Consider the following 17,797-nt stretch of genomic DNA (forward strand, 5'->3'; position numbering starts at 1 on the left):
GGGGCGGGGTCTGGGTGTGGGTGTGACGTGATGACGTCACTGATGACGTCATCGATGACCTCACCGGACCAGCACGGCGCGCACTTTGTCACCCTCAGTGGGGGGGATGAAGAAGGTCCCAGACCTCTGACAGCCCCATGGGGGGGGATGGGTGGGGGGTTGGTGGGTGGGGGCGGGGTCTGGGTGTGGGTGTGACGTGATGACGTCACTGATGACGTCATCGATGACCTCACCGGACCAGCACGGCGCGCACTTTGTCGGCCTCGGGGAAGAGGTCCCAGACCCCTGACAGCCCCATGGGGGGGGATGGGGGGTTGAGGCTGGGGGATGGGTCTGGGTCGGGGTCTGGGTGTGTGATGACATCACTGATGACGTCACGGGTGACCTCACCGGACCAGCGTGGCGCGCACTTTGTCACCCTCAGGGGGGGAAGAAGGTGGGGTTGGGGTGGGTGGGGGGTGGTGGTGTGGGGTTGGGTGGGTGGGTGAGGGGTTGGGTGGGTGGGGGCTGGGTCTGGGGGTGTGATGATGTCACTGATGACGTCACTGATGACCTCACCGGACCAGCATGGCGCGCACTTTGTCGGCCTCGGGGAACAGGTCCCAGACCTTCCCGTTCATCTTCTCGTTGACCACGTAGCGGTGGCAGCTCCGCCAGTCGCCCATCTTCATGGCCTTGGAGGCCGCCACCACGTGCTCCCGCATCGACTCCGGGGGGCCTGGGGGGAGGGGCGGGGGGTTGAGGGGTGGGGGAGGGGCAGGAGGGGGTGGGGGAGGGGTTGGGAGGGTGGGGGAGGGGCGTGGGACCTGATTTGGGGGGGAAACTGAGGCAGGAAGGAGGAGGAAGAGGAGCCCCCACGTGCTCCCGCATCGACTCCGGGGGGCCTGGGGGGAGGGGCGGGGGGTTGAGGGGTGGGGGAGGGGCGGGAGGGGGTGGGGGAGGGGTTGGGAGGGTGGGGGAGGGGCGTGGGACCTGATTTGGGGGGGAAACTGAGGCAGGAAGGAGGAGGAAGAGGAGCCCCCACGTGCTCCCACATCGACTCCGGGGGGCCTGGGGGGAGGGGCGGGGGTTAAAGGGGTGGGGGAGGGGCGGGAGGGGGTGGGGGAGGGGTCATGGGGGTGGGGGAGGGGTCACAGGGGGTGTGGGACCTGATTTTGGGGGGAAACTGAGGCAGGAAGGAGGAGGAAGAGGAGCCACCACGTGCTCCCGCATCGACTCCGGGGGGCCTGGGGGGTGGGGGAGGGGGGGTCAGGGGTGGGGGAGGGGCGGGAGGGGGTGGGGGAGGGGTCATGGGGGGTGTGGGACCTGATTTTGGGGGGGAAAGGGGGGAAACTGAGGCAGGAAGGAGGAGGAAGAGGAGCCCCCACGTGCTCCCGCATCGACTCCGGGGGGCCTGGGGGGAGGGGCGGGGGTTAAAGGGGTGGGGGAGGGGCGGGAGAGGGTGGGGGAGGGGTCACGGGGGTGGGGGAGGGGCGTGGGACCCGATTTGGGGGGGAAACTGAGGCAGGAAGGAGGAGGAAGAGGAGCCCCCACGTGCTCCCGCATCGACTCCGGGGGGCCTGGGGGGAGGGGCGGGGTTACGGGGGTGGGGGAGGGGTCATGGGGGTGGGGGAGGGGTCACAGGGTGTGTGGGACCCGATTTGGGGGGGAAACTGAGGCAGGAAGGAGGAGGAAGAGGAGCCCCCACGTGCTCCCGCATCGACTCCGGGGGCCTGGGGGGAGGGGCGGGGGGTTAAAGGGGTGGGGGAGGGGCGGGAGGGGGTGGGGGAGGGGTTGGGAGGGTGGGGGAGGGGCGTGGGACCTGGTTTAGGGGGGAAACTGAGGCAGGAAGGGGGAGGAAGAGGAGCCCCCCACGTGCTCCCGCATCGACTCCGGGGGGCCTGGGGGGTGGGGGAGGGGGGGTCAGGGGTGGGGGAGGGGCGGGAGGGGGTGGGGGAGGGGTTGGGAGGGTGGGGGAGGGGCGTTGGACCTGATTTGGGGGGGAAACTGAGGCAGGAAGGAGGAGGAAGAGGAGCCCCCCACGTGCTCCCGCATCGACTCCGGGGGGCCTGGGGGTAGGGGGAGGGGTTACAGGGGTGGGGGACGGGTCACGGGGGTGGGGGAGGGGCGGGGGACCCCAAGGACCCCGAGAACCCCGAGTAGGATCCCAAGGACCATGAGTAAGACCCTGAGGACCCCGAGTAGGACCCCGAGGACCCCGAGTAGGACCATGAAGACCCCGAATAGGACCCCGAGTAGGACCCGAAGGACCCTGAGTAAGACCCTGAGGACCCCGAGTAGGATCATGAGGACCCTGAGTAGGACCCGAAGGACCATGAGTAAGACCATGAAGACCCCGAGTAGGACCCTGAGGACCCCTGGTAGGACCCCAAGGACCATGAGTAAGACCCCGAGGACCCCAAAAACCCCGAGTAGGACCCCAAGGACCCTGAGGACCCCGAATAAGACCCCGAGGACCCCAAGTAGGACGCCGAGAACCCCAAGTAGGACCCCAAGGACCATGAGTAGGACCATGAAGACCGCAAGTAGGACCTCAAGGACCCCGTGAACCCCGAGTAAGACCATGAAGACCCCGAGTAGGACCCCAGGGACCCTGAGTAGGACCATGAAGACCCCAAGTAGGACCCCGAGAACTCCAAGTAGGACCCCAAGGACCATGAGTAGGACCATGAAGACCCCGAGTAGGACCCATGGACCATGAATAAGACCCTGAGGACCCCAAGTAGGACCCCGAGGACCCCGAGTAGGACCATGAAGACCCCGAGTAGGACCCCAAGGACCATGAGTAGGACCATGAAGACCCCGAGTAGGACCCCAAGGACCCCAAGTGGGACCCCGAGAACCCCGAGGACCCCAAGTAGGACCCCAAGGACCATGAGTAGGACCATGAAGACCCCAAGTAGGACCCTGAGGACCCCAAGTAGGACCCCAAGGACCCCGAGTAGGACCCCGAGAACCCCGAGAACCCCAAGTAGGACCCCAAGAACCCCAAGCAGGACCCCGAGGACCCCAAGTAGGACCATGAGGACCCCGAGTAGGACCCCAAGGACCATGAGTGGGACCCCAAGGACCCCAAGTAAGACCATGAAGACCCCGAGTAGGACCCCGAGGACCCCGAGTAGGACCCCAAGGACCATGAGTAGGACCATGAAGACCCCAAGTAGGACCCCAAGGACCCCAAGGACCATGAGTAAGACCATGAAGACCCCGAGGACCCCAAGTAGGACCATGAAGACCCCAAGTAGGACCCCAAGGACCCCGAGTACGACCCCGATAACCCTGAGAACCCCAAGTAGGACCCCAAGGACCCCAAGTAGGACCCCGAGAACCCCAAGTAAGACCCCGAGGACCCCGAGTAGGACCATGAAGACCCCTAGTAGGACCCCGAGGACCCCAAGTAGGACCATGAAGACCCCGAATAGGACCCCGAGGACCCCGAGTAGGACCATGAAGACCCCGAGTAGGACCCCGAGGACCATGAGTAGGACCCCGAGAACCCCAAGTAGGACCCCAAGGACTATGAGTAAGACCCCGAGGACCCCGAGGAAGACCCCAAGGACCCTGTGGACCCCGAGTAAGACCCCAAGGACCCTGAGTAGGACCCCAAGGACCATGAGTAGGACCATGAAGACCCCGAATAGGACCCCGAGGACCCCGAGTAGGACCCCAAGGACCATGAAGACCCCGAGTAGGACCACGAAGACCCCGAGTAGGACCCCGAGGACCCCGAGTAGGACCATGAAGACCCTGAGTAAGACCCCGAGGACCCCGAGCAGGGCCGCGAGGACCCCGAGTAGGACCCCAAGGACCATGAGTAAGACCCCAAGGACCCCGAGTAGGACCATGAAGACCCGGAGTAAGACCCCGAGGACCCTGAGTTAGACCCTGAGGACCCCGAGTAAGACCCCGAGAACCCCAAGTAGGACCCCAAGGACTATGAGTAAGACCCCAAGGACCCCAAGGACCATGAGTAGGACCATGAAGACCCCGAGTAAGACCCCGAGGACCCCGAGTAGGACCCCAAGGACCCCGAGTAAGACCCCGAGGACCCCAAGTAGGACCCCAAGGACCATGAGTAGGACCATGAAGACCCCAAGTAGGACCCCAAGGACCCCGAGTAGGACCCCAAGGACCATGAGAACCCCAAGTAGGACCCCAAGGACCCCAAGTAGGACCATGAAGACCCCGAGTAAGACCCCGAGGACCCCTAGTAGGACCCCAAGGACTATGAGTAAGACCCCAAGGACCCCGAGGATCCCGAGTAGGACCATGAAGACCCCGAGTAGGACCCCGAGGACCCCGAGTAGGACCCCAAGGACCATGAAGACCCCGAGTAGGACCACGAAGACCCCGAGTAAGACCCCGAGGACCCTGAGTTAGACCCTGAGGACCCCGAGTAAGACCCCGAGAACCCCAAGTAGGACCCCAAGGACTATGAGTAAGACCCCAAGGACCCCAAGGACCATGAGTAGGACCATGAAGACCCCGAGTAAGACCCCGAGGACCCCAAGTAGGACCCCAAGGACCCCGAGTAAGACCCCGAGGACCCCAAGTAGGACCCCAAGGACCATGAGTAGGACCATGAAGACCCCAAGTAGGACCCCAAGGACCCCGAGTAGGACCCCAAGGACCATGAGAACCCCAAGTAGGACCCCAAGGACCCCAAGTAGGACCATGAAGACCCCGAGTAAGACCCCGAGGACCCCTAGTAGGACCCCAAGGACTATGAGTAAGACCCCAAGGACCCCGAGGATCCCGAGTAGGACCATGAAGACCCCGAGTAGGACCCCGAGGACCCCGAGTAGGACCCCAAGGACCATGAAGACCCCGAGTAGGACCATGAAGACCCCGAGAAGGACCCCGAGGACCCCGAGCAGGGCCGCGAGGACCCCGAGTAGGACCCCAAGGACCATGAGTAAGACCCCAAGGACCCCGAGTAGGACCCCGAGGACCCCGAGTAGGACCATGAAGACCTCAAGTAGGACCCCGAGGACCCCAAGGACCATGAGTAAGACCATGAAGACCCCGAGGACCCCAAGTAGGACCATGAAGACCCCAAGTAGGACCCCAAGGACCCCGAGTACGACCCCGATAACCCTGAGAACCCCAAGTAGGACCCCAAGGACCCCAAGTAGGACCCCGAGAACCCCAAGTAAGACCCCGAGGACCCCGAGTAGGACCATGAAGACCCCTAGTAGGACCCCGAGGACCCCAAGTAGGACCCCAAGGACCATGAGTAGGACCATGAAGACCCCAAGTAGGACCCCGAGGACCCCGAGTAGGACCCCGAGAACCCTGAGAACCCCAAGTAGGACCCCAAGGACCCCAAGTAGGACCCCGAGAACCCCAAGTAGGACCCCGAGGACCATGAGTAGGACCATGAAGACCCCAAGTAGGACCCCGAGTAGGACCCCGAGAACCCTGAGAACCCCAAGTAGCACCCCAAGGACCCCAAGTAGGACCCCGAGAACCCCAAGTAGGACCCCGAGGACCCCAAGTAGGACTATGAAGACCCCAAGTAGGACCCCGAGGACCCCAAGTAGGACCCCGAGGACCATGAGTAGGACCATGAAGACCCCAAGTAGGACCCCGAGGACCCCGAGTAGGACCCCGAGAACCCTGAGAACCCCAAGTAGGACCCCAAGGACCCCAAGTAGGACCCCGAGGACCCCGAGTAGGACCCCAAGGACCCCAAGTAGGACCCTGAGAACCCCGAGTAGGACCCCAAGGACCCCGAGTAGGACCCCGAGAACCCCAAGCAGGACCCCGAGGACCCCAAGTAGGACCATGAAGACCCCAAATAGGACCCCGAGGACCCCGAGTAGGACCCCAAGGACCATGAAGACCCCGAGTAGGACCACGAAGACCCCGAGTAAGACCCCGAGGACCCCGAGCAGGGCCGCGAGGACCCCGAGTAGGACCCCAAGGACCATGAGTAAGACCCCAAGGACCCCGAGTAGGACCCCAAGGACCATGAAGACCCCGAGTAGGACCCCGAGTAGGACCCCAAGGACCATGAAGACCCCGAGTAGGACCATGAAGACCCCGAGTAGGACCCCGAGGACCCCGAGTAGGACCCCAAGGACCATGAAGACCCCGAGTAGGACCACGAAGACCCCGAGTAAGACCCCGAGGACCCCGAGCAGGACCCCGAGGACCCACCGAGCAGCGGCTGCCTCTCGCCCACGCGCAGCTGGTGGTGGAACTGCTTGCTGATCATCCTGCGGCGGGCGTCGAACTCGTGGGCCGCCATGTAGGGGATCTCCAGCAGCATGGCGGCCACCAGGTAGACGCACTCCAGCAGCTCCAGGTTGACGTGCATGTGGAAAGGCACCTGGCGCCTCTTCTCCACCTTCTCCTGCTCCGGGTTCCGCTCCTGGAGGGAGCGGAGCAGCAGCCCCTGGCCCAGCAGCTCCTTGGCCCGGCCCGAGGACTGGATGTCCAGGAGGGCGTTGTGGGCGTCCTTGATCAGCCCTTGGCGGAAGGCGCAGATCCCCAGCTGCACCATGGTGCGGTTGTACAGGATCTGGGGGGGACACAGGAGGTCGTTGGGGGGGAGTTGTGGGGCTGGGAGGGGAGTTGGGGGGCTGGGAGGGGAGTTGTGGGGCTGGGATGGGGGTGGAGGGCAGGGGAACCCCATAGAGATGGGATGATGCTGAGGAACCTCGGTGAGGAACCCCATGGAGATGGGTCTGGGGGACTTGGGGGTCCACCAGAGCCCCATAGACCTGATCCTGACCTACTTATGGGTCCTGGGACCCCATAGAGAAGATCCTGATCCACTTATGGGGCTGGGGAGCCCCATGGGGATGAGGAGACACTGAAGAACCTCCTTGAGGAATCTCATGGAGATGGGTCTGGGGGACCTGGGGGGTCAACAGAGCCCCATAGACCAGATCCTGATGCACTTATGGGTCCTGAGACCCCATAGACCAGATCCTGACCCACTACTGGATGTCCAGGAGGGCGTTGTGGGCGTCCTTGATCAGCCCTTGGCGGAAGGCGCAGATCCCCAGCTGCACCATGGTGCGGTTGTACAGGATCTGGGGGGGACACAGGAGGTCACTGGGGGGGAGTTGTGGGGCTGGGAGTTGGGGGGAGTTGGGGGGCTGGGAGGGGGAGTTGGGGGGCTGGGATGCAGGGGGAGCACACAGGAACCCTATAGAGATGCTGAGGAACCTTGTTGAGGAAACCCATGGAGATGGGTCTGGGGGACTTGGGGGGCCAGTAGAGCCCCATAGAGCTGATCCTGACCTACTTATGGGTCCAGGGACCCCATAGACCAGACCCTGACCCACTTATAGGGCACAGGAACCCCATGGGGATGAGGAGACACTGAAGAACCTCATTGAGGAACCTCATGGAGATGGTTTGGCACCACTTATGGGGCCACCAGAGCCCCATAGACCTGATCCTGACGTATTTATGGGTCCTGAGACCCCATAGACCAGACCCTGAGACACTTACAGGGCACAGGAACCCCATAGAGATGAGATGATGCTGAGGAACCTCGGTGAGGAACCTCATGGAGATGGGTCTGGGGGACTTGGGGGGTCAATAGAGCCCCATAGCCCTGATCCTGACCTACTTATGGGTTCTGAGACCCCATAGAGAAGATCCTGACCCACTTATGGGGCTGGGGAACCCCATGGGGATGAGATGAAGGTGAAGAACCCCATTGAGGAACCTCATGGAGATGATTCTGGGAGGATCTGGGGTCCAGTAGAGCCCCATAGACCTGATCCTGACCTACTTATGGGTCCAGAGACCCCATAGAGAAGATCCTGACCCACTTATGGGTCACAAAAGCCCCATGGGGATGAGATGATGGTGAAGAAGCTCATTGAGGAACCTCATGGAGATGACTTTGGGAGGATCTGGGGTCCAGTAGAGCCCCATAGACCCAACCCAGACCCACTTATGGGTCCTGAGACCCCATGGGGATGAGACTGACCCACTTATGGGTCACAAGAGCCCCATGGGGATGGGATGATGCTGAGGAACCTTGGTGAGGAACCTCATGGAGATGGGTTTGGCACCACTTATGGGGCCAACAGAACCCCACAGACCCAACCCAGACCCACTTATGGGTCCCGGGACCCTTTCCCCCTCCCCCCCTTACCCCTCACCTGCACGGGGGGGTCGGCGTGCTGGATGTTGTCCTGCAGGTGTGACATCAGCATCAGGTCCCTGGCCTGGTACCAGCGGTACCCCATGGGGATGGTTTGGCACCACTTATGGGGCCAGTAGAGCCCCATAGACCAGATCCTGACCTACTTATGGGTCCTGGGACCCCATAGAGAAGATCCTGACCCACTTATAGGGTACATCAACCCCATGGGGATGAGGTGATGCTGAGGAACCTCACTGACTAACCCCATGGAGATGGGTCTGGGGCACTTGGGGGTCCACCAGAGCCCCATAGACCAGATCCTGACCTACTTATGGGTCCTGAGACCCCATAGAGAAGATCCTGACCCACTTATGGGGCTGGGGAGCCCCATAGAGATGGGGTGATGCTGAGGAACCTCGTTGAGGAACCCCATGGAGATGATGCTGGGGGACTTGGGGGTCCAGTAGAGCCCCATAGACTGGACCCCAATGTACTTATGGGTCCAGAGACCCCATAGAGAAGATCCTGACCCACTTATGGGGCAGGGGAGCCCCATAGACATGGGATGATGCTGAGGAACCTCATTGAGGAACCCCATGGAGATGGTTGGGCACCACTTATGGGGCCAGTAGAGCCCCACAGACCTGACCCAGACCTACTTATGGGTCCTGAGACCCCATAGAGAAGATCCTGACCCACTTATGGGTCACAAGAGCCCCATGGGGATGAGATGAAGATACAGAACCTCATTGAGGAACCCCATGGAGATGATGCTGGGGGAGTTGTGGGTCCAGTAGAGCCCCATAGACCCAACCCAGACCCACTTATGGGTTCTGAGACCCCATGGGGATGAGACTGACCCACTTATGGGGCTGGGGAACCCCATGGGGATGAGATGAAGGTGAAGAACCCCATTGAGGAACCTCATGGAGATGATGCTGGGGGAGTTGTGGGGCCAGTAGAGCCCCATAAACCCGATCCTGACCTACTTATGGGTCCTGAGACCCCATAGAGAAGATCCTGACCCACTTATGGGGCTGGGGAACCCCATAGAGATGAAGTGATGCTGAGGAACCTTGGTGAAGAACCTCATGGAGATGATCCAGCACCACTTATGGGGCCAGTAGAGCCCCATAGACCTGACCCAGACCCACTTATGGGTCCCGGGACCCCATGGGGATTGGACCCATCCCCTCCCCCCCTTACCCCTGACCTGCACGGGGGGGTCGGCGTGCTGGATGTTGTCCTGCAGGTGTGACATCAGCATCAGGTCCCTGGCCTGGTACCAGCGGTACCCCATGGAGATGGTTTGGCACCACTTATGGGGCCAGTAGAGTCCTATAGACCAGATCCTGACCTACTTATGGGTCCTGGGACCCCATAGAGAAGATCCTGACCCACTTATGGGGCACAAGAACCCCATAGAGATGAGGTGATGCTGAGGAACCTCGTTGAGGAACCCCATGGAGATGGTTTGGCACCACTTATGGATCCACCAGAATCCCATAGACCAGATCCTGACCTACTTATGGGTCCTGAGACCCCATAGAGAAGATCCTGACCCACTTATGGGGTTGGGGAGCCCCATAGAGATGGGATGATGCTGAGGAACCTCACTGGGGAACCCCATGGAGATGGGTCTGGGGGACTTGGGGGTCCACCAGAGCCCCATAGAGCTGATCCTGACCTACTTATGGGTCCTGAGACCCCATAGACCAGACCCTGACCCACTTATGGGGCACAAGAGCCCCATGGGGATGAGATGATGGTGAAGAACCTCGTTGAGGAACCCCATGGAGATGGTTTGGCACCACTTATGGGGCCAGTAGAGCCCCATAGACCAGATCCTGACGTATTTATGGGTCCTGGGACCCCATAGACCAGACCCTGACCCACTTATGGGTCACAAGAGCCCCATGGGGATGAGATGATGCTGAGGAACCTCATTGATGAACCCCATGGAGATGATGCTGGGGGAGTTGTGGGGCCAGTAGAGCCCCATAAACCCGATCCTGACCTACTTATGGGTCCTGAGACCCCATAGAGAAGATCCTGACCCACTTATGGGGCTGGGGAACCCCACAGAGATGAAGTGATGCTGAGGAACCTTGGTGAAGAACCTCATGGAGATGATCCAGCACCACTTATGGGTCCAGTAGAGCCCCATAGACCCGACCCAGACCCACTTATGGGTCCTGGGACCCCATAGGGATTGGACCCATCCCCTCCCCCCCCTTACCCCTGACCTGCACGGGGGGGTCGGCGTGCTGGATGTTGTCCTGCAGGTGTGACATCAGCATCAGGTCCCTGGCCTGGTACCAGCGGTACCCCATGGGGATGGTTGGGCACCACTTATGGGGCCAGTAGAGCCCCATAGACCAGATCCAGACCTACTTATGGGTCCTGAGACCCCATAGACCAGACCCTGACCCACTTATGGGTCACAAGAGCCCCATGGGGATGAGATGAAGGTGAAGAACCCCATTGAGGAACCTCATGCAGATGATTCTGGGAGGATCTGGGGTCCAGTAGAGCCCCACAGACCTGATCCTGACCTACTTATGGGTCCTGGGACCCCATAGACCAGACCCTGACCCACTTATGGGTCACAAAAGCCCCATGGGGATGAGATGATGGTGAAGAAGCTCATTGAGGAACCTCATGGAGATGACTTTGGGAGGATCTGGGGTCCAGTAGAGCCCCATAGACCCAACCCAGACCCACTTATGGGTCCTGAGACCCCATGGGGATGAGACTGACCCACTTATGGGGCTGGGGAGCCCCATAGAGATGAAGTGATGCTGAGGAACCTCGTTGAGGAACCCCATGGAGGTGATTCTGGGGGCCTTGGGGGGCCAGTAGAGCCCCACAGCCCCGACCCAGACCCACTTATGGGTCCTGAGACCCCATAGACCAGATCCTGACCCACTTATGGGTCACAAGAACCCCATGGGGATGACATGAAGGTACAGAACCCCATTGAGGAACCTCATGGAGATGATTCTGGGAGGATCTGGGGTCCAGTAGAGCCCCGTAGACCCAACCCAGACCCACTTATGGGTCCTGAGACCCCATAGAGAAGATCCTGACCCACTTATGGGTCACAAGAGCCCTATGGGGGATGGGATGATGCTGAGGAACCTCATTGAGGAACCCCATGGGGATGGGTCTGGGGACCTTGGGGGGTCAATAGAGCCCCATAAACCTGATCCTGACCTACTTATGGGTCCAGGGACCCCATAGACCAGACCCTGACCCACTTATGGGGCACAAAAACCCCACAGAGATGGGATGATGCTGAGGAACCTCATTGAGGAACCCCATGGAGATGGGTTTGGCACCACTTATGGGTCCAGTAGAGCCCCGTAGACCCGACCCAGACCCACTTATGGGTCCCGGGACCCATCCCCTCCCCCCCTTACCCCTGACCTGCACGGGGGGGTCGGCGTGCTGGATGTTGTCCTGCAGGTGTGACATCAGCATCAGGTCCCTGGCCTGGTACCAGCGGCTGTGCAGGGCGTGGTGGTAGATGTGGCAGAGGATGGCGCAGGTGCGGATGCGGTCGGTCCGGTCCTTGGCGTAGATGAACTTGCAGAGCCGCTCCATCAGGGCGGCCGAATCCTCCTCCTCCTCCTCCTCATCTTCCTCCTCCCTGCCTTCCTTTCCCTCCTCGGGTGGTGATGACGTCACAGCGGGGGGCTTGGTGACGTCGCCGCCGCGCTGGTGCGCCCGGTAGTCGAACTTGTAGTAGGTGTGGAGGACGCGGCGCAGGTAGACGCGGCACAGCTCCTCCGTCGTGCCCTTCTCCTGCAGGTAGCGCTGCAGCCGGCGGATGATGGCGCAGACCCGCGCCTCGTCCTTCAGGTGGTCCACGTACTCTGGAAAGGGGGGGTGGTGACGTCACGGGGGGGAGGCGGTGAGGTCATAGAATGGGGGTAGGAAGTCATCTGGGGGTTGGGGAAGGGGTAAGTTGGGAGTGGGACCCATAAGTGGGGGGTTGAGACCCTTTAGTGGGGCTGGAGAGGGGAGTTAGAGGGGTGATGATGTCATAGGGTGGGTGGTGATGTCATAGGGGGAGGCGGTGATGTCATGGGGGGAGGCGGTGAGGTCATAGCGGGAGGTGGGGAGGTCACCCGGGGGGTTGGGGAAGGGGGTAATTGGGAGTGGGACCCATAGGTGGGGGGGTGAGACCCTCTAGTGGGGCTGGAGAAGGGAGTTAGAGGGGTGATGATGTCATAGGGTGGGTGGTGATGTCATTGGGGGGAGGCGGTGACGTCATAGGGGGAGGCGGTGAGGTCATGGAACGGGGGTGGAGAGGTCGTAGGGGGTGGGGAGGGGGTAAGTTGGGGGTGGGACCCATAGGTTGGGGGGTTGAGACCCTTTAGTGGGGCTCAGGAGATGAGTTAGAGGGGTTGTGACGTCATAGGATGAGGTGGTGACGTCATAGGGTGAGGCGGTGACATCATAGGGGGAGGCGGTGACGTCATAGGGTGGGTGAGGAGGTCACCCGGGGGGTTGGGGAAGGGGTAAGTTGGGAGTGGGACCCATAAGTGGGGGGTTGAGACCCTTTAGTGGGGCTGGAGAGGGGAGTTAGAGGGGTGATGATGTCATAGGGTGGGTGGTGATGTCATGGGGGGAGGCGGTGATGTCATAGGGGGAGGCGGTGAGGTCATGGAACGGGGGTGGGAAGTCATCTGGGGGTTGGGGAAGGGGTAAGTTGGGGGTGGGACCCATAGGTGGGGGGGAAATGGGGGGTTGAGACCCTTCAGTGGGGATGAGAAGAGAGATTAGAAGGGTTGTGATGTCATAGGGTGAGGTGGTGACGTCATAGGGGGGGTGGGGAGGTCGTAGAGGGGTTGGGGAAGGGGTTAATTGGGAGTGGGACCCATAGGAGGGGGGGAAATGGGGGGTTCAGGCCCTTTAATGGGGCTCAGGAGATGAGTTAGAGGAGTTTTGACGTCATAGGGTGAGGAGGTGATGTCATAGGGGGAGGCGGTGATGTCATAGGGGGAGGCGGTGATGTCATAGGGTGAGGCGGTGATGTCATAGGGGGAGGCGGTGATGTCATAGGGGGAGGCGGTGAGGTCATAGAACGGGGGTGGGGAGGTCATAGAGGGGTTGGGGAAGTGGTAAGTTGGGGGTGGGACCCATAGGTGGGGGGTTGAGACCCTTTAGTGGGGCTGGAGAGAGGAGTTAGAGGGGTGATGATGTCATAGGGTGGGTGGTGATGTCATAGGGGGAGGCGGTGATGTCATGGGGGGAGGCGGTGAGGTCATAGCAGGAGGTGGGGAGGTCACCCGGGGGGTTGGGGAAGGGGTAAGTTGGGGGTGGGACCCATAGGTTGGGGGGTTGAGACCCTTTAGTGGGGCTCGGGAAAGGAGTTAGAGGGGTTGTGACGTCATAGGGTGAGGTGGTGACGTCATAGGGTGAGGTGGTGAGGTCGTAGAAAGGGGGTGGGGAGGTCACTGGGAGGGTGGGGAAGGGGTAAGTTAGGAGTGGGACCCATAGGTGGGGGGGAAATGGGGACTTGAGACCCTTTAGTGGGGCTCAGGAGATGAGTTAGAGAAGTTGTGACATCATAGGGTGAGGCGGTGATGTCATAGGGGGAGGCGGTGATGTCATAGGGGGAGGTGGGGAGGTCATAGAGGGGTTGGGGAAGGGGTTAATTGGGAGTGGGACCCATAGGTGGGGGGGGAAATGGGGGGTTCAGGCCCTTTAATGGGGCTCAGGAGATGAGTTAGAGGGGTTGTGATGTCATAGGATGAGGTGGTGACGTCACGGGGGGGAGGCGGTGAGGTCATAGAATGGGGGTAGGAAGTCATCTGGGGGTTGGGGAAGGGGTAAGTTGGGAGTGGGACCCATAGGTTGGGGGTTCAGGCCCTTTAGTTGGGCTGGAGAGGGGAGTTAGAGGGGTGATGACGTCATAGGGTGAGGCGGTGATGTCATAGGGTGAGGCGGGGAGGTCACCTGGGGGGTTGGGGGAGGGGTAAATTGGGAGTGGGACCCATAGGTGGGGGGGAAATGGGGGGTTCAGGCCCTTTAATGGGGCTGGGGAAGGGAGTTGGAGGGGTGATGATGTCAAAGGGTGAGGCGGTGACGTCATGGGGGGAGGCGGTGACGTCATAGGGTGGGTGGGGAGGTCAGTGGGAGGGTGGGGAAGGGGTAAGTTGGGAGTGGGACCCAGAGGTGGGGGGTTGAGACCCTTTAGTGGGGCTGGAGAAGGAAGTTAGAGAGGTGATGATGTCATAGGGTGGGTGGTGATGTCACAGAAGGGAATGGTGATATCATAGACAAGGGTGATGAGATCATAGAGGGGGGTGGGAGATGACGTCACCTTGCGAGTGGGGGGAGGGGTTTGTGGGGGGAGGGGCTGAGGGGGAAGCATCGGGGTCGGGTCACGGGGCAGGGGGAGGGGCTGATGACACCGTAGGGGTGCGATGACGTCACGAGGGGCGCGATGATGTCACGGGGCGGGGCTGATGACGTCACCTTGCGAGTGGGGGGAGGGGTTGTGGGGGAAGGGGCTGAGGGGGAAGCACCGGGGTCGGGCTACAGGGTGGGGGGAGGGGCTGATGACACCGTAGGGGCGCGATGACATCACGGGGGGCGCGATGACGTCATGGGGGGGCGTGATGACATCACCTTGCGAGTAGGGGGAGGGGTTTGTGGGGGGAGGGGCTCGGGGGGAAGGATTGGGGTGGGGTTATGGGGTGGGGGAAGGGGCTGATGATGTCACAGGGGTGCGATGACGTCACGGGGGGCACGATGACATCACGGGGGGGCGCGATGACGTCACGGGGCGGGGCTGATGACGTCACCTTGCGAGTGGGGGGAGGGGTTTGTGGGGGAAGGGACTCGTGGGGAAGGGCTGGTGTGGGGTTACGGGGTGGGGGGAGGGGCTGGTGACACCGTAGGGGCGCGATGACGTCACGGGGGCGGGGATGATGACATCACCTTGCGAGTGGGGGAGGGGTTTGTGGGGGGAGGGGCTCAGGGGAAGGATCGGGGTGGGGTTATGGGGTGGGGGGAGGGGCTGATGACACCGTAGGGGCGCGATGACGTCACGAGGGGTGCGATGACGTCACGGGGGTGGGGATGATGACATCACCTTGCGAGTGGGGGAGGGGTTTGTGGGGGGAGGGGCTCGGGGGGAAGGATTGGGGTGGGGTTATGGGGTGGGGGAGGGGCTGATGATGTCACAGGGGCGCGATGACGTCACGGGGGGGTGCGATGACGTCACGGGGGGTGCGATGACGTCACGGGGCAGGGCTGAGGACGTCACCTTGCGAGTGGGGGGAGGGGTTTGTGAGGGGAGGGGCTCGGGGGGAAGGATCGGGGTGGGGTTACGGGGCGGGGGGAGGGGCTGGTGACACCGTAGGGGCGCGATGACGTCACGGGGGGCGCGATGACGTCACGGGGGGGCGCGATGACGTCACCTTGCGAGTGGGGGTCGGTGTTCTGCATGATCTTGGTGAACTCCTCGTCCATCCGCTCCACCAGCGTCAGGACGCAGCCGCGGACCCGGTACGGCTGGGGGGGGGGGAGGGGCGGAGAGAGGGGGTTAGACGGGTGGGGGGGGGCGGGGAAGCGGGGGGAGGGGTCGCGGAGAGTGGGGAGGGGTCACGGGGGGTGGGGGAGGGGGTTAGAGGGGTGGGGGAGGGGCAGACAGGGGGTTAGAGGGGTGGGGGAGGGGCGGAGAGAGGGGTTAGAGGGGTGGGGAGGGGCGGACAGGGGGGTTAGAGGGGTGGGGGAGGGGTGGAGGGGTGGGGGAGGGGCCGAGGAGGGTGGGGAGGGGTCGTGGGGGGTGGGGGAGGGGGTTAGAGGGGTGGGGGAGGGGCGGACAGGGGGGTTGGAGGGGTGGGGGAGGGGCGGACAGGGGGTTAGAGGGGTGGGGGAGGGGCGGACAGGGGGGTTAGAGGGGTGGGGGAGGGGTGGAGGGGTGGGGGAGGGGTCGCGGGGGTTGGGGGAGGGGCCGCGGGCTGGGGGAGGGGGGTAGAGGGGTGGGGAAGGGGTGGACAGGGGGTTAGAGGGGTGGGGGAGGGGCGGAGAGAGGGGGTTAGAGGGGTGGGGGAGGGGCGGACAGGGGGTTAGAGGAGTGGGGGAGGGGTGGACAGGGGAGTTAGAGGGGTGGGGGAGGGGCGGACAGGGGGGTTAGAGGGGTGGGGGAGGGGTGGAGGGGTGGGAGAGGGGTCACGGGGATGGGGGAGGGGTCGCGGGGGGTGGGGGGAGGGGGTTAGAGGGGTGGGGGAGGGGCGGACAGGGGGGTTAGAGGGGTGGGGGAGGGGCGGACAGGGGGTTAGAGGGGTGGGGGAGGGGCGGACAGGGGGGTTAGAGGGGTGGGGGAGGGGCGGACAGGGGAGTTAGAGGGGTGGGGGAGGGGCGGACAGGGGGTTAGAGGGGTGGGGGAGGGGCAGACAGGGGAGTTAGAGGGGTGGGGGAGGGGCGGACAGGGGGTTAGAGGGGTGGGGGAGGGGTGGACAGGGGTGTTAGAGGGGTGGGGGAGGGGCGGACAGGGGGTTAGAGGGGTGGGGGAGGGGTGGAGGGGTGGGGGAGGGGTGGAGGGGTGGGGGAGGGGTCGCGGGAGTTGGGGGAGGGGCCGCGGGGGTGGGGGAGGGGGGTTAGAGGGTGGGGGAGGGGCGGCGAAGTGGGGGAGGGGTCGCAGGGGTGGGGGAGGGGGTTAGAGGGGTGGGGGAGGGGCGGGGTGGGGGAGGGGCACCTGCTCGCCGTTGCTGAGGTGGGGAGGGGTTGGGGTGTGGGGGGATGGGTGAGGGGTGAGGGTAGCAGGGTGGGGGAGGGGCAGGACAGGGTGGGGGAGGGGCAGGACAGGGTGGGGGAGGGGCGGGGTGGGGGAGGGGCACCTGCTCGCCGTTGCTGAGGTGGGGGAGGGGTTGGGGTGTCTGTAGGGGGGTTGGGTTGTGGGGGGATGGGTGCGGGGTGGGGGTGGGTGGGTGGGGGAGGGGCAGGGCAGGGTGGGGGAGGGGCTGTGGGTGGGGGAGGGGCACCTGCTCCCCGTTGCTGAGGTTCTCACTCTCCTCCAGCACGTTCTCCCCCACGAAGAGCCGGGGGTGGGCGAAGAGCTCGGCCAGGAGCTGCTCGATGCAGCCCAGGCAGCGCTGCCACAGCTCGGGCTGGGGGAGGGGCAGGGGGGTCAGGCAGCCCCTCCCCCACCCACTCATCCAACCCCTAGCCCATCCCCCCAAACCCCCATCCCCCCATCCCAACCCCTTCCCCATCCCCCCATCCCCCACCCCAGGCAGCGCTGCCACAGCTCGGGCTGGGGGAGGGGCAGGGGCACGGTCACCCCTCCCCCCACCCCCAGCCCCTCCCCCACCCCATACCCCACCTGTAACCCCTCCCCCGCCCCTGCCAGCCCCTCCCCCATCCCATACCCTTACCCCAGCCCCTCCCCCACCCCATACCCTTGCTCCTGCCCCTCCCCCACCTTCATGTAGGCGGCCAGGTTGGGGTTGTAGTCGTAGAGAGACCACCCTGCCCCTCCCCCGCCCCTCCCAGCCCCTCCCCTGCCCCTCCCTGCCCCTCCCCCACCCCTCCCCCACCCCATACCTCACCTGTAACCCCTCCCCCGCCCCTGCCAGCCCCTCCCCCACCCCATAACCTTAACCAGGCCCCTCCCCCACCCCTCCCAGCCCCTCCCCCGCCCCTGCAGTGCTAGATACCCTTACC

The 17,797-nt window shown here is 63.2% G+C and overlaps 1 protein-coding gene across 1 annotated transcript in view; it reads right to left on the reverse strand.

The window, feature by feature from the left end:
* Positions 1-17,675, reverse strand: part of LOC311204259 (eukaryotic translation initiation factor 3 subunit C-like) — a gene marked incomplete at its 5' end in the record, with an annotated part of 28,837 nt that extends 11,162 nt beyond the window's left edge. Inside the window, 7 exons of the mRNA XM_084280706.1 lie at positions 559-718; positions 6,163-6,433; positions 6,951-7,043; positions 11,543-11,991; positions 15,550-15,643; positions 17,116-17,241; positions 17,556-17,675. Coding sequence (XP_084136832.1) covers positions 559-718; positions 6,163-6,433; positions 6,951-7,043; positions 11,543-11,991; positions 15,550-15,643; positions 17,116-17,241; positions 17,556-17,675 — 1,313 coding nt within the window. The remainder of the gene's footprint in view (positions 1-558; positions 719-6,162; positions 6,434-6,950; positions 7,044-11,542; positions 11,992-15,549; positions 15,644-17,115; positions 17,242-17,555) is intronic.
* Between the last annotated feature and the right edge of the window lie 122 nt (positions 17,676-17,797).

The sequence above is a fragment of the Gallinula chloropus genome (genome assembly GCF_964237585.1).
Source record: "Gallinula chloropus genome assembly, contig: HAP1_SCAFFOLD_416, whole genome shotgun sequence".
Taxonomy (NCBI): Eukaryota; Metazoa; Chordata; class Aves; order Gruiformes; family Rallidae; genus Gallinula; species Gallinula chloropus.